The 16,532-nt window shown below is 36.1% G+C and overlaps 2 protein-coding genes across 2 annotated transcripts in view; one reads left to right on the forward strand and one right to left on the reverse strand.

The window, feature by feature from the left end:
* CTNNA3 (catenin alpha 3) overlaps window positions 1-16,532 on the forward strand; it is a 1,601,461-nt gene that overhangs the window by 624,121 nt on the left and 960,808 nt on the right. The window lies entirely within an intron of this gene.
* LRRTM3 (leucine rich repeat transmembrane neuronal 3) overlaps window positions 1-16,532 on the reverse strand; it is a 158,937-nt gene that overhangs the window by 142,099 nt on the left and 306 nt on the right. The window contains exon 2 of the mRNA XM_077778485.1: window positions 14,949-16,480. Within this exon, the coding sequence (XP_077634611.1) occupies window positions 14,949-16,480 (1,532 nt within the window). The remainder of the gene's footprint in view (window positions 1-14,948; window positions 16,481-16,532) is intronic.

Consider the following 16,532-nt stretch of genomic DNA (forward strand, 5'->3'; position numbering starts at 1 on the left):
AAATCTTCCTCTATTTATGAGTTACCTCATGATAAGGGCAGTGTAAACTGAAAATATTGTTAAGTTGAAAAGGCATTTAATACACCTAACCTACCGAACATCATAGCCTAGCCTACCTTAAACATGCTCAGAGTACTGCACTAACAGTGAAAAACAGAATGGTTGGGTACAGACTGGTTGTTTACCCTCGTCATTGCTTGAGTGACTGGAAGCTGCTGCTCTCTGCTGCCACCCAGGATCATGAGAGAGTATTACACTGCATATTGTTAGCCTGGGAAAAGATCTAAATGAAAAATTTGAAGTATGGCTTCTACTGAACAAATGCATGTCACTTTCACACCCTAATAAAATAGAAAACTCTTTAGTCAAACTATCCTAAGTTGAAGACTATCTATACATACTTTATGATTGCATTAGTATGAAGTACTAACAGAGATAAAGCTACCCTATTATGTGAGAAGTAATAGCAGTGATTACGTTGGAGATAGAGCTAGATAGGAAGAACGAGAGGGGGCCTTGGAGTACTGGATTCTTCTGTTTCTTGGTCTAAGTACACAGAACACAAGCATGCCCAGTATCCACTGAGCTGTACATTGACAACCCACTTTTCTTTATGTGTATATATGTCAACAGAACATTTTTGTTTAAGCTACAGAAATGTCTCCCATATGTTAGAATATTGCTAACCTAGTATACTTATGTCATCCTTTCTCAACTGACAAGCATGTAGGAGAGAAATTAGTCACTATTTTCAAAGAGCACATTAGTTATTGGGTTTCAACTCCCTACCTTGTCCAATTTCTCTGAGTTACCCCAGTTGTTTTTCTCCTCTGAAGTACAGAGCTATAAAACTGCCTTAAATACCTTGACCTGAGGATTTCTCAATTCTGTGCTTAGTGCTACCTGAAAGCCAATGTCAATACTGAAATAAAGAGGCTGAGAATCAAGATCTAGATTGGCTTTTCAGGAGTTATCTGAAAAAAAAAAAATCAGACTAGGAAAGAATGTCTTGAAGGTGTATCATGGAAAGATCCACTATGTTGAAATGGTATAGTCAGTTCCTAATTTCAGACAGAGTAATTTCTCTCCTACATGTGTTAAAGTGTAAAAAAAAATCTAATAAGATTTAACACTTCAAAGTCGTTAACTAGCTAATTAACTAATGAATCCACATAACAGCTCTATGAAGTTTGTGTTAAATACCTACCACTTCACAGATCTTGTGTCAGTTAGAAACTCTTACAGCTCTTTTCACATCCACTCTTTTCAAAGTCTTTAAAATGAACTAATTATTATAATGTCTCCAATGAAGGGCACATATCAAATTTCTCTCTTGAGAAGAGAAAATCCAAAGTTTTATGAAATGCCTACAAAACCAGTTAAATAATTCAGTGTCTTTTGAGATGATACCCTTCCAAATTTCAAATATCCTTTAGCCTCTGCTATGTTTTATGATTGCCTTAAGGAAAATTAAATCCATTTGAATGCCTGCACATAGTAGGTCCTCAATAAACGTCCGTTGGAATTTCTTGATTGTAACTCTTTGAATAAATTGCTTTGGATAATTCAGCCATCATGTCACAGACTCAACTGGAATTTTTGAAAACATAAATAATGTTGTGTACTTTTCTTCGAAATGCCTAAATTAGTTTCTACGAGAAATGAATTAGGTGCTAAGTTACATAGACCATTTATATTTATATAGGCCATTACTACAATAAGTAATAGCATGCTCCCTTCAGCACTGAGTGTGTGGGAGGTGTGATATGTCCATATTTGGGGGAGAAAAGAGAGAGAGACATTTAGAGCATTTTAAAGAGAGATTTGAAGGATAATGAAGTCAGTTCTTCAAGTAATATTTATGAAAAGGAAATGATGCTGAATTGTTAGAGAAAGACAATACTAAGACCAGATTTTTGTGCATGTGTGATGGTGCTAGACAAAATTGTTACAAAACAATAATTAATACAGCAGTTCCATTAATGGATATTAACAGAGGGTTTCCAAATTTCTGGAAAGCACTTTTTAGGTTGATTTAATGATTAGTTAATTGAGTTCCAGAGATGTTTAGTCATTTTCTATAGATTCCATATTTGGTATTATAAATGGTTCATGTGGGTCACCTTTTACTTGACCAATCATGGAAACTTGCTGCATTGTGAAAACACCTAGTGAGAAAGTGGAGAATAACTTTTATCAAGCACCTGGCATGCCCACAAACATATGTCATCTCAATTTATCCTCAAAATTCCCCTGGGATGTGAAGTACTGTTCCCATTTTACAGATGAGGAAACTGATGCCATGCCATGCTGCTAATCTAACTAATCCAAAGTCTTTAATCTTTCCCCTACTCCAGGAAATAAAAGCAGTCCTCCATTAACAGATTTAATTTGAATACCTGCAGGTCCCATCTATTTTACACTGGCTTTACAGATATTCATCTATGCACACTGATGTACTGATTTAATAAATACTTAGGTATAAGAAGCTCTTCTTTTTTAAAAAATTTAATTTGTTTGGTTTTTTTAATTTTCATTTATCTGCCCCCTCTTTCAGCCACACTCAGCTCTCGCCGCTTGAATTCTGGCTGGCACGGGCAGTGCGGTCAAGGCTGCAGCTGTTAGCATCCCCTCCTCCCATGCTCATCATGAGTTCTGCAAATGAGCCCTGCAGACTGATTTCGGGTTCTGCAGTTTATTTGACAAATAGCTTTTGTGGCCTTTGATTTTTCATATCACTCATAAATTCTGGCAACAGACTGGTTGTTTGTCAGATTCAAATTCCACACATTTGAAAGGAAAGAGTTGAAGATTTTTGCATTGAAAGTGGACTCTATCCTTAAGATTTATTTGTAAATTTTACTTAGAACTACTTGGAGAGGAACCTAGGATATTCCCCTGGCCCTGCCTAGCTGCAATTTATTTCTATCCTTATGCCATAAATCTTGATCATATGTCTTTTAAAATGTGCCTGAGAAATGGATTTCATGTTTATAGTGCTGGATTTTGGTGAGTCAAATTGTGTTTGGGCAGTATGTTTGCCTCTTCACGTTCTCTGTGACACTGGAGTAAAATGGAGACTTCGGTCATTCAGCTGCAGGCTCGAAGGAAGCCTGTTGTAACTGTGCATTTTAATTAACCGAATCAGCTGAGGAAATGTTGTCTCTCTACTGTGGTGTAGCTGTCTGCCTTGTAAAGTACCTCCCTGGATAAACAGAGGACTTCTATTTCTTAAACTGCCTTTCCCCCATGGTCTTTAAGAGTGTTGGGCTTTTTCTTTTTTCTTAAATTACAGGTGGAGAAGGTTTAATTAACTCTAAAATGATTCCCTAGCAAACTCAGTTGAATTTTTTACAACACTTTGAGCTACACTATAGTTACTGCAGGATGCATGCTGTTATTGGAGCACACAGAAACATTTATAAACCTAAATCTGTTTTGTCATATTACCAGAGATGGCATCTGCACTTGGGTACAGTTGAAATACAAATTGAAGATCAAATAGTTTTTTTTTTTTTAAACTAATCAGTGGGCTACTGTGAGCTGAGCCAACAAAATGGGAATAATTTAAGCATTGATTATTTCTGCACAACACACTGCTGGATGCTAAAACTGAGTTGAATATGAAGAGATAGTCGTGGTTCAAAGACTTATGTGCAAATGTGACCTCTGGAAATATAATTTGTGAGCCTGGTATTGAAAACAGCTGAATATATCCTACTGGAAAATTCTTGCCTGTATTATGGGTTCTAGGTTAGGTAAGCACTGGTTCCTTTCATTCAGCTGTCACTCTACGCAGAATTTTGTGAACCTAAAGTACATTAGTGTTGGGTGCCTGGGTGGCTCCATCAGTTAAGCATGCAACTTCAGCTCAGGTCATGATCTCACAGTTCATGTGTTCCAGCCTCACATCGGGCTTTGAGCTCTCAGCACAGAGTCTGCTTTGGATCCTCTATCTCCCTCTCTATCTGTCCCTTCCTTGCTCATACTCCCTTTCTCAAAAACAAATAAAATTAAAAAAATAAAGTATATTAGTGCTAATTTCAGAACAGTGGTTTTTCATTTTTTCAAAGTATGTGCCAGGGAAGCCAAGGTCCTCTACCTGAGCAGATTCCAGTACTGAAAATTAAAAACAAAAACCCCAACCAGTTCTTATACTTCTTCCTCTTTAAAAGAATGGGAACAAAGCATTCATTTTAAAATTTAAGATATATCTATATCTAAATATAGTTATAGATATAGATGTCTTAAGCAAGAGGGATAGCCATTAGAGATAAAAAATGATACAATATTCTTAGTAAAACCGTGTAATGGATAACTAAGAGAAGGACTAGGGAATGCAGTTCTTGCAAGATCGTTAAAAGTACAATAAAATTACTTTGGAATTTCAAATACAAGGTAAGAATATGGACTTCAAGGTTTTTAAAAATCCTTACAGCTACATGTTTTTATTATTAAATAAAGGCTTCATTTCAACTCTCTTTTACATATGTTCCAACAATGAATCTGCTCCAGTAATGGCAGAGATTACTATGATCCAGGGCCTGAGCAATACCTCACATGGAAAGGAATGTTTGGATGTTTTACAAATCTGCCCTGTCTTACAAATCATAAATAAAATATGACTTAAAAATGTATTAGGGAAGGATGTCATTTCTATTTCTGAAATTAAACTACTATTTACAAAATTACAGTTCTTCATTTATAGAACTAAACAAAGCTGTTGAATAAAAATCAATTTTTGACTCTCTTTTAAATTAAATTATTAGACTGTGTCATTTTAATTACTGCTTTTCTAAGAGATAAAAATTACTAGTATTTTCTTTTTAATGCAGTCAGAAGGTATATATTTAAGTAGGATAGGTTGACTTCTATATAAAAGTTGGATAGAGGGTATAATTGAAAAAAATTCAAGTCACGATGAGAGAGATAAAATTCAGTGAAAAGGAGAAAAAGGATGAGCAGAAGGGAAGAAACCCTTTGCAGAGACCCAGCAAAGGGCTGATGCCTCAATCCTGTGTGATCAAATTTGCTGTCTGCATAATCAATCAAGAGATAAAAAATGATGAGCATTACTAATTCTCAACTTCTGAGTATTTGATGTTTGAAGCCTCCAGTAGAACAGTTACTTTGAAAATGTATATATTCAGGAAGCCAAAGACCTCTGACCTAGTCTCTGTGATAGGGTAGAGGGTAGAGTGGCCCTTGTGTTTGGTAGTAGAGGTGAGGCCTTGGAACATATTTAAGGCAGAAGCTTTTTGGAACTGGATGAGCAGACATCCTCACTAATGAGAAAAGGATCTTTCCCAAGAGGCAGTGGACAAACAGCAGTCACAAATATATGGCTTTCACAACAAAAGATGATTCACTAAAATCAAGATGTATTTATACTTAGAATTAAATATTTTTTCTTTGTCTCACAATATTTTTTAGCTCTTAGTCACTTTAACATACCCACTGAATTGTTCATTTCCTTGGTAACTATCAAAGGAAAATCGTTGGTAGGTTATTCATAACATAGATGCATTTAAACCAGGACATTATTTTTAAAAACTATACTTACATCAGAATAATTTTTGAAACCATTTACATAAATGATAAATGAGAAGACTGAATGTATGAGAATGTATATGTTAAATAAAAACATGAAATATATATGTAGACTATGTAAATAAATATGAAGTTGACAATAACCTTATCATAAATTTTAGAAAGTCAATTCAACAGACAACTACCATGAATAAAAAACTGTACTAATCAATCATCATTGATAGAAAAAGAAAATTAAAAAAATAGTTCATTTCCTCCAAAATGATATACAGACACATTAATAACTCTAACACAGACAAGTGGTGATGTAGGCTCCAACAGGGATTGAAAATACCATGTAAAACAGGGAAGGGCAAGATTAAGAAGACATCTGAAGTGAGTGCAATTGTAATTGGATTTGTAGAAAGTCTCCAAAATTGTCAGGAGGACTTGGAAGGGTAGAAAGTCATTCCTCAAAAAGGATATAGCTTGAATAAAAGCACAGAGGTACTTCAAGTACTTCAAGAATTGGCCAGTGCTAACGTGGGGAAATGGCATGGAAATAAAGGTAAAGTTGCATTTGAGCTCTGTTGGGAGGTTTAGGATACTGCTTTTATATACCACATTACTCTTTAGTATTAACCATGTGCTTAGATGCCCTTGAGCAATTTAGATTCTAATTCTTAAAAGTCTGCCAGGTATCTCCTATCCCATAAAAAAATAGATAGTGGGATACAACTGTTAAAGCATAGTATGGTACTGAAATTTTTAGCAGTTAGAGAAGGTTACTATTTTATGCTAAAGTTTGTATCAGGTGATTTTACCTATGTCATCTCATTTAATCGTATAGGATCTTTATGGGTATTAAATTAAGTAATACACACAGTGTGCCAAAATAGGGTACATACAAATATTCAAGAAATGCTGATTCTTTGCCCTCTAGCAACAGTCAGGTGATGATCATATAGCTTTACAGATTTTTTTCTTAATATGAAGAGGCTAAGACTCAAGATTTTGTAGTTATGAAGTCTCAGAACCAGAATCCAAACTGATTCTTTCTGGATCCACCGCCCAAGCTCTTTCTAGTACACCATACTGTTTGTCAGTGGAGAAATACTAAGCCTGTGTATAATGGCAAGTTACTGAATATATTTGTCAAACTATAGTTTACTGAATAAAACCTGGATTATTTGCTCTACCTTGGTTTCTTTGGTAAGGCCTCCCTCATGTTTGAGAAAAATTTAGAGGTATCTATAATAAAGGATGATTTCAGAGGTGCTTGCAAAGCCTTTTGCCCCCAGAAGTACTTTTACTAGCCCTGCTGATTATGCCTGATCTTATATATGACTTGTTCAGCTTTAGCTAAAGGTTTTGTATCCCTGTTTAAATGTAAGTGCCCTCAAGAGGAACAACAATACTGGCCTAGATCTGGGAATAGATATTTGGTAAGGAATAAGGAATTGAAGGAGCCTTCAGTACCACTGAATGGAGGGATTTTGGTGTAGATAATCCTTGAAAATGGAGAAAAGTCATAGGAACGGGAGGCTGTGAAGACAGAAGGCAGATATCCCAGACTTGACTAGATTGTACTCTAGAGACAAATTCAGTTTGTCTGTCTGATTGCTCCAACCATAAAGCTGATAAATTATCCTTTGACTTTCTGACAGGATAAAAATTTGAGTCGGTATTCTAGAAAAACAGGCAAAGTGGTACATTTGGACTGGGAAAAGATCTGTAGGCAGAAAACAGCATACAACAAACAACCATAAAACAAACAAAAGAAGCCTCTCTATTAGACATGGGAAAATGGAAGGAATGTGAAGCTTATATTTAAGAATATGATGGTAAACTTGGAGAGTAAATCAGATGTCATGAAAGTAAACTACAGAAAACTGATCATTTATGATTATTTTTAAGATTAAGAAAGATATAATATGAGCTCTGGACTTTTTTTTTAATCTACCTTGACCTTTTCTTTTTAATTTATAGCCAGCTTAATGCTTTTACATTTTAGTATAAACTAATAAAGACCCCACACATGTCTGTGTGTTAGACCATAAAAACAACCAAAGTGAAGCCCATAAAAATATATGTAGATTTTTACATTTTACTACTCAATCCTCCCGTAAAAGTCCATAGGACTAAGTGCACGCTGTCTTTTAATGGCATGAGATGGGCTGGAGTGGATGCCACAGGCCAGGAAGAATATGATGCTGGCAGATTAGAATTTAGCTAGCAGAAGGATATCCTAATGGTAAACCACTGGATATCATTTCCAGATGGGAATTTAGCTTCAGAAGCACATGTGGGTGAAGTAGGAATTATTTTTGGCCAGTCCTATAAAGAAGGGACAAGGTATAGGATTAATGGATGAAACTTCGATGAAAACCGAGTCAATCTAAGGACTCTTCTTATATTAAAAACAAACAAACAAAAAGCCCTACACAGACACTCCTGTCACATAAGGATTCAATTACACAATAATACACATACATTGACAATTGTGTAAAATATGTGAATTATCACCTTTTAGGATGGATATGAATTTTCCTTTCAAACATCTACAACATGCCTCACTTGGTGAAAAACACGATATACTTTAATATGAGTACGTGCCAACACTGACCCTTAAGTGATGAGTTAGTTTTTAAACTCCTTAGAGGATTTTCACTGTTGTGATCCTACCACACGTTTATCAGAGGTTTTTAAAGTCATCCTACTGCTTCAGCCTCATCATGATATATTCTACAAGTTTCCTTTAGATATTCTCATGAGATTCTGATTGTTTACTTCAAATTGGGGAAGAGGTAAGCATGTTCCTTCTTTCAGAATGTATAACAGATCAATATTAATTCCAAGAAACAATTTTTACCTACATGTGGGGACCACCCAGTTGAAACCATGAATACCACTTGATAGTATAACCTCACTATCCTATAGTTTCATTGTCTAAGAACATTTTCATTTTACCCCCACTTCATTAATAAGTTTGAGCCCCAAGAGTGCTGAATAAGGAATTATATTTAATTGGAAGTCCTTTGCTCTTCAGTGGAAACATGTATTTTATACCCTGGACAGATACAATTAGTGTGATGAAGCTTTAACAGAAATTGCCTTTGCTAAATGTAGTATTTACATTGACATTTTATAAGTGAGCCCCCTCGCCCAATTTGCATTTTATTCCTGAGAAAACAACAATTCTGATTAGTTGTATAAGTGTTTTTGGTTGGTGGAATGTAGTTGGACACTCTCATATTTAAAGTCCTATATTTTGTTTTCTAGGAGGTAATTAGGAAGGAAAATAGAAGTAGGTTTTAATACTTTGCTAACCCATGATTCAACTATATTTTAGCCAGTCTTAAATTTTGTTTTATATTTTTTATATAAATATAAACGTGACCAGATTGTGTTGGTTCATATGAAGGAAGACTGTATTTGGTGACATAAAACAATTTTTTGCATGTGTGACATAGGTAGAAACAATTTAAGGATGGGAGAGAGCTTTAAAGGAAATTCTTCTTGGGGGATAGGCAGTGGGAGCCCCTGACAAATAAAAGAAAAATATCAAGAATTGTCAAGAAAGTTATGAATTTTCATTACAACATTTGTTGGATAGGATAAGATAGAAGCTTTTTTACTTTTTATCCCAATAAAATAGATTATTATTGTGTATGGTGTTTTGTCATTAGAAAGTACAGTTGTAAAATAGATTGCCTCTGCTTAGTCTTATATTGTGACTCAGATAGTCTGTGTTCCTGGAATTCTTACATGTTTAGGAGACCTAATTCAAGAATATCCACCAATAATCCTATGAGGGTAAAGTAGCATAAAATTCACTATTATTTTTTCCACTGAAAAACTACCTTCTCTCTGTACTTTAGAGGTTTCAAAGAAACTTAGCTTTCAAAGAGCAACAGTTAGTTTGTCTACATAAATTATAAGAATTTTGGAAATACATGTACATCATTTTTGGTAAAATGAACTGCATCCAGTGGAGATTTGTGATTACATTGGACATTTTTCTGATGAGAGACCAACAAAGAATAGTATTTAATTTGCCTAAATGAAAAGGGTGAGATTCATAAAAAAGGCTTTGTGTTTTTATGCCTTTTTTAATCCAGGGATTTTCAATGACCATAATTGATAAAGCCAATAGCAATTTCTATAGTAGGAGATTTTGGATAGTCTTTCACTGGGGGGAAAAGAAACAAAGTAGATGTCATGTGATTGATGCTAGGAATGTATGCTAACCCCACTATAACAAGTTATGAGCAATTACTTTTTGTTCAATAATGATGTCATCTTGCCATAAATGTTATACATATAAGGAGAACAAGTGCTCAAAATATTGTTACTAGAAAGGGGATGGACAGGCAACCTAACCTAAGTCATTTGAAAGTCCTCATTATAATGACCTGATCTGGGACACAATTAGAATTTTTATTTATTTTGATAAGCTTTTGTTTCACTGTTCTCTGGTTGGTATCTTTATGTCTATTGTACATTGTGATTATTATTAATAAATTTCTAGACTCTTAGAACATAGGGTTGAAGAAACTGTGATTTATAGAAAGTAAAGGTCAAAGACAAACTACATTCTAGACTTGCTGTCAAGTCTCAGAATTCACATTAATGTAAAACGGATTTGGGCTTCTGTAACATAGAGGTTAGTGATATCTTTTGCCCCAGGTCAGACATAGAACACCAGCAACCACACTTGAGTAGCTTAACAAGTACTCATTGAAAAGAAAAAGCATTTGCCATTTTACAGTTAACCAAGTACTTCTCAAGTGTTGTTCTTTCAATAGCCATGTGAAGTCAATAATACATGTCCATTTTATAGATGGGCAACTTGAAGTTCAGAAAAGCTAAGAAATTTGCCTGCAATCATTAGATTAGCAAATGTCAGAGAAACCTGAATCTAAGGCCCATACTCTACCTTACATGTCTGTGATATTTTCCCCAAATAAAAAAGAACTGTAAACTATGTTTATGTAGATTTTTCTCAGTAATATTTCTATTTTATTCTACCCAACTATGCAAAAATCACTGATGACTTTGTAGACTAAGCAAAATTTGAGTCCAATTCTGTAAGCTATTATAATTAGATTAGGTGAACTCACTTTCACCTATGTATTATTTTTTCTTAGTTTTCAAGAGTCACTTAATACAAGCTATTTAACTTCCATCAATTCTGTTTCTCTTACAACATTTGTAATTCACATTTACTGATATTATTGTTCATGTTCATGGTTTCCTCTAACAATGTCTGATTTTTAACATAGGCAGGTAAGAAAGTACAAGTATAGAAAAATTCTGTGGGTTTGCTACAGATCCAGATACCAATGAGAACCCAGGGAAAACGGAATGGAAGAAACAGCACCGTTTCTGAGTTTTTTATTTCTCATGGTTCAATTCTCATTTGTCGTATCTGGAACTCATTTTTTCTTAGGCTTCATGGCTGGATGCTCGTTTCTGATGCTGGTCTAAACCACATGTTAAATAAACTATTTAAGTTCTTTCCTTGGTAAATGTCAAGGGAAGCGAGGATATTTCATTGCACCTACAACATCGTAATATCCCTTGCCAAATTTACGAATCTGACTCTGCATTATCCTTCCCAGAAGGAGAGCATAATTTCATTATCCATGAATCATCACCTCTTAGACTGTAACATCATTGTCAGAGAGCCTAATAGAACCAGTGTTCAGCTGGCTGAGAAGGGGGAGGGTTGGAGAGAGCACTGGGGCAAAGCACAGGTCACTGGCATGATCAAGAAACTGGAGAGTTCTAGAGCCAAAGAGGAGGCCTCCCTCACCCGATAGCTCAGATATTCCTACTGACTGGTAAATAACTGATGCTGATGCTTTCAATATTAATATTGAAATTCGTCTTTCTGAATCTAAATTACATTATATTTTAGTATCCTGCTTATGGAAAATATTGACCCATTTAATGAAAATTTCAGAATATATGGCCAACATCAATGAGTGTAAATACTTTAAAGACTTTCTTATCTATTCTTATGACATTATTACTTGCTCTTCATGTACGGAACCATTTCTAGCCCTCAGTATCAGTTCTATGGCCTCTGGGCGAATTACTAAATAAGTCAATATGGAAAGTATAACTTAAAAAATTACACTATATTTAACCAGAGAGATGAATTAAATAAAATCCAAATCTGATCCACAGATCAAAAAATATATGTTTTAAATCACGTTTATGTAAGGATTCAGGATTTGAAAAGCTGAATAGGTGTAGGAATAACTGTGATTAGTTCAAGCAGCCACTGGAGGTCACTGCTGCTCCACAGAAATACAGTTTATTGCCTGTCTCCTTAGGTAGTTGACTCACCAAATCAAGTAAAAAATGCTTTAAATTTTTTGAAAAACTGTAGTGTCAACATTCTTGGAAAATATAAACTCATTTAAAAGGAATATATCTTGCATAAAGTATTGCTTAGAAGACTGTGGCACTGGGACTATTAAAGCCATGCTGCAGTAGCAGCATGTGTACTGGGGCTCATAAAAATGGGGGGGGGGCGGGGAACCCATGCAGTTCAGTGACTAAACTGCATTTCTTCTCTCTCTGGTAAAGCATTCAAAGTACTGACTGAATCCATTCTGCATCGACGCATCGGTGTTATGAAGTTCAATATGTCAGGTTGTTTATTTAACAGTTGTCACCTTTGAGGGAAGTCAGATACTTCATGTAAATTTGGAATAGAAAATGGAATACCAATTATATTTCTCTAATATACAGTGAGTTTGAGATACTTAATGAAAATAGACTTACAGTACATAGTCCTGAAAGTGCCATGTGTAGGGGTAAGAACAACTTTTGAACAGGAGAGTATTGACCAAGTTGGCTTTGTTAAATTTATAGTGGTGAACTAGTTATTGTCTAGCCTACAAGAGTTATATATTTGTGATCAGAAAATCCTGAGAACTAGAGAAGCTCCATTCCCAAAGTTGGGGGGGCTCTTTTTAAGAAATATTTCATGCCTTGAATCAAAATAACTTTTAAAATCTAAGGGATTTTATTTTAGTACTATTATTATTATTAAATTTATAAATAAAGCTAGGCATTAAAAAATGATCAGCCTTCAAAATGTTGGTCATTTATTTAATCTTACACATGAAGTGGCTATGAATTTTAGAAACACTTTCAATACAACAGACATATTTTTTTATATACCAGTAGGATCACAGCAGTGAGAATTGCAAGAATTCTGAAATATAAGTACAAATATGCCTTCCCTAAATTTATTTGGTATCCATGACAAATGAGGCAGAAGTTCAAGTCAAAGAATAGAAATGGGCTTTTTCACTTTAACACTGCATTTAATTAATACAATCATCTTTAGTACAGATAAAAATGAGACTGATCAAAGAAATTTTCTTTTTGAAATGGAGTATGTATTTACTGACATTTTATGAAAAATGCAAAATTACAGCTTCAGTGAAAAACATCACAGTAGGCTTAGTCATCCAGTTCATAGTACTGTAAGGAAGTATCTGCATTATTAATTGGGAATCTGTGACTATTTACCATTAATAAATATACATTCAACAATTATTCATGGGTAGATATATTGTAGCTATGATGCTTTTCTGAACTGGGATCTCTTTTAAGGTTTAATCAAAATCAGAGTACCTTGAGAAATCCACTTTAAATGTCCCCTTTCCTTTATTGCTTTTAAAAGTATGATTTTTAATAATCTGGCTTCCTTGCAATTATATCTCATGGTGACTTGCCTAGATTTTTCTTCTCAGCATAATGAAAAACCTTCAAACTATATAAAAAAGCTGGTTAAAAAATAGCCATCCACTTTTTTTTTTTTTTTTTGCTGCAGTGATTTTGTTTTGAAAGAACAGGGACGTGGTTAAAGATGTGGGGCTTGGCAAGCCAAATTAAATGAAGCAGAATCAATGTTGCAATTCCCAATTTTTGCTCCTATAATAGGATTGTTCATTTTGGAGGATGAAAGGATACAAATACAGACCAAAGACATATCTCTAAAATCTTAATGAACTGTGGTCAAAGTTACTTAAATACAGAAGGCATGATATTTGTGCTGCAGTCAATAAACTTTCACCTACGACATAAAAACACGCATGCAATTTGCAGATTGCCAGCAGGGTCCATACAGATTCATACTGATGGATGAGTTAACAATATAGATGAACACAGGGACACTGTAATGTCAACAATAGAAAAGCAAAAGACAACTGCCATAGGGTTGGTCAGTCTTTCTTCCTCTAAGATTTATTTTGTACCTTTATTCAGGCATTATCAAAATCATTCTTTTCAATGAAGCTTTTGGTGGAAGGCATGTCTTGGAATGTGTTCTCTCTTACGCCTCTGAATGAAGCATCAGTCATTAGGGGTCTAGTGTGTGCAGGCACATAATGGAACACAACCAGACAGAAGAACAGACAGAGCTAAAGATTCCACTCACTACATTAGAGTCCTTGAAAGAACTGGAAAGAAATTCTGGTAAGCTCCCAGCCACACGGAAATAGCAAGCTGCCTTCCTATTTGCAAGCCTCATCTCTGAAAACTCCCTAAGGTGAGGAACAGTAGAGAAATCTGCCTCCTCAAATTTGCTTCTTGGTTATTTAATTTAAATTTTTTTTTTTATTTAGGCTAAATAAAGGCTAAGAGAAATTGACAGTGAAGCCTCTGGTTCGATTTTTACAGGGATGGATTTCAGAGATAAGGCTTCAAGTCTAAAACTTTGTATTTTTACCATCTCCTCACATTTTTCAGTTGTCTATTTGCAGCATTTTAACCCTTCAACACTTTCCCCTAGGCTTGTTTTATCGTAATTCAAACACCTCTGGAAACTGCCCATGGTGCTTCTTTAACCCAGCACCATTTTTTGATAGTTTCCTGCAATTTTCTTTTTAAGTCAGTGTTTTAAGGGTTGTCTCTAAATGTTCCTGTAATTAAGCCTTCTCCTAGAATCAGTTCAAGCTTCAAGTACCTGGGATCATTCACTTTTTCCTTGATTTGTCAGTGAACTGCAAACCTTCTAGAACTGTAGATTTGGTCCTACCCGAAGAGAAATAAGAGCACATGTGGGGGGCTACTTATGAAAAAAAGTTTTATCTTAAAACAAGGGAGATATTAATGCAATCAGTCAAGAGTCTTATACAATAGGCATTCTATTAAACGAGAGTTTGAGCTTTGCATTGATTGTGGTATTTCAATTTCAGTGGGTTGATTATGTACCAGAGGAAAATGACCAGTATTATGAGTGTACTAAAACTGACCGGGAAGGACCTTGCCAGCAAAGCAGGAGGGAGAGGGAAGGAGAGGGGGCACCACGTTCCCTTTATAGTCACCAGAGTTCAATAAAGCACCACTTATTTCCCAGCTTTTAAGAGCGCTTTTATCACAATGGTTCATACCTCACACTCCCTGGAGCCTGATTTGTTATAGGTGCAGGGTCCCGTCCCATTCAGCAGCATCTCGCTGGTCTCCGTGTTGGTGGGTTTATAATCTACATAAAATTCCTGGGTGCTGGGAGTCATTTGCTTTAGGGACTGTCTTTTCTTTTTTCTGTGCCTTCGCATGAGGGAGCGCTGCTGCAGCTGCTTCATGCTCGCAGGGTACCGCTTCCATGACACGTAGATAACGAGCAGGATGACGAGCACGGACAGGAATAGGGCCACGCTCCCTGCGATGATTTTATGGAAAGAGATGTGCTCGGTGTCAGCATCAGTCTCTGGGCCAGGCTCCGTGGCTCCCACCGTGGGGGGCAGAGGGGGTTTGCTCTCATGCTTCGGCCTGGGGAGTTTAGGCTTAAATGTCGGCTTTGGGAGAGCCCTTGCCAGATCAAACCTCTCCGTGGTACTTTTGCCACAGATGCTGTAGTTCTTCACTGCATCGATCACATTTACTCCTTGCAGCTCTTTGGGACTGGCACAGATAATTGTATTCTCCCTCAGACCTTTAAAACTTTTCAGCCAATTTACCAGGGAACAAATATTTCTGCTGCATTCCCATATATTCCCAGCAAGACTGATGTCATTGAGAGATATCCAAGAATCCAAAATCTCTTGACCAATAAATGTGAGCTTATTGGAATCCAGGTTGAGGCGCTGCAGATTTGGGACACACTGGAAAACACTAGGTCCACTAAAAGCTTCAATCTCATTGCCTGACAAATCAAGCCTTTGTAACGAGCTCCAGGTCCAGGACATGGTCTGTCCTATGACACTGATTTTATTCCACTGCAAGTAAAGGTTCTGAAGGCTCACCAACCTTGGAAAAAGGGCCAGGTTGAGCTTAGAAAATTGATTGTGCTCCAGGTGAAGTTCTTTGAGTCTGATCATGCCAGCAAAGACATTCCTGGCTAAACTTCGGATCCGGTTATACCCCAGGTCCAAAAGTTCCAGATTGCGGCAGTCTTGGAAAATTCGCACGGGGATGGTTCTCAGGGAGTTAGACCGTAAATGTAAACTCAGCAGCTTCCGCAAGCCCCGAAACTGTTCAGATCCCAGAGAATGCAGCTGATTATAGGACAGATCCAAGTTCCGTAAATTTGTCACCGGTCTGAAGGTATTGTTGAGAAAATAGGAGATTCTGTTGGAACTCAGAATCAACTCTTTGAGTCTGCGTATTCCATTAAAAGCATTCTCATCAATATTGCTGATATGGTTATGGTCAAGGTACAGCCAGGTGAGCTGGTTGAGCCCTTTAAATTGATTATACTTAAGTTTTTGAAGGCTGTTATAGCGAAGGGACAAACCTAAGCAACCAGCAGATATACTTGAGGGTATCTCCTGTAATTTCTGAGATTCACAATATACCATTTTGCCTTCACACCTACAGCCCTTAGGGCATCCTCGTTCGGCAGAAGAAAGCATTGTCAGTAACACAGTGGGGGCTATAACCAGTGCTACAGCTGATCCGCTCAGTAGCCTAATTACATTGAAACCTGGAAATAAAAACAACTTAGAAAAGTTATCCCCCCAAAAAGGAATTCATTT

This window comes from Crocuta crocuta, unplaced genomic scaffold (assembly GCF_008692635.1).
Source record: "Crocuta crocuta isolate KB4526 unplaced genomic scaffold, BGI_CrCroc_1.0 scaffold167, whole genome shotgun sequence".
NCBI lineage: Eukaryota > Metazoa > Chordata > Mammalia > Carnivora > Hyaenidae > Crocuta > Crocuta crocuta.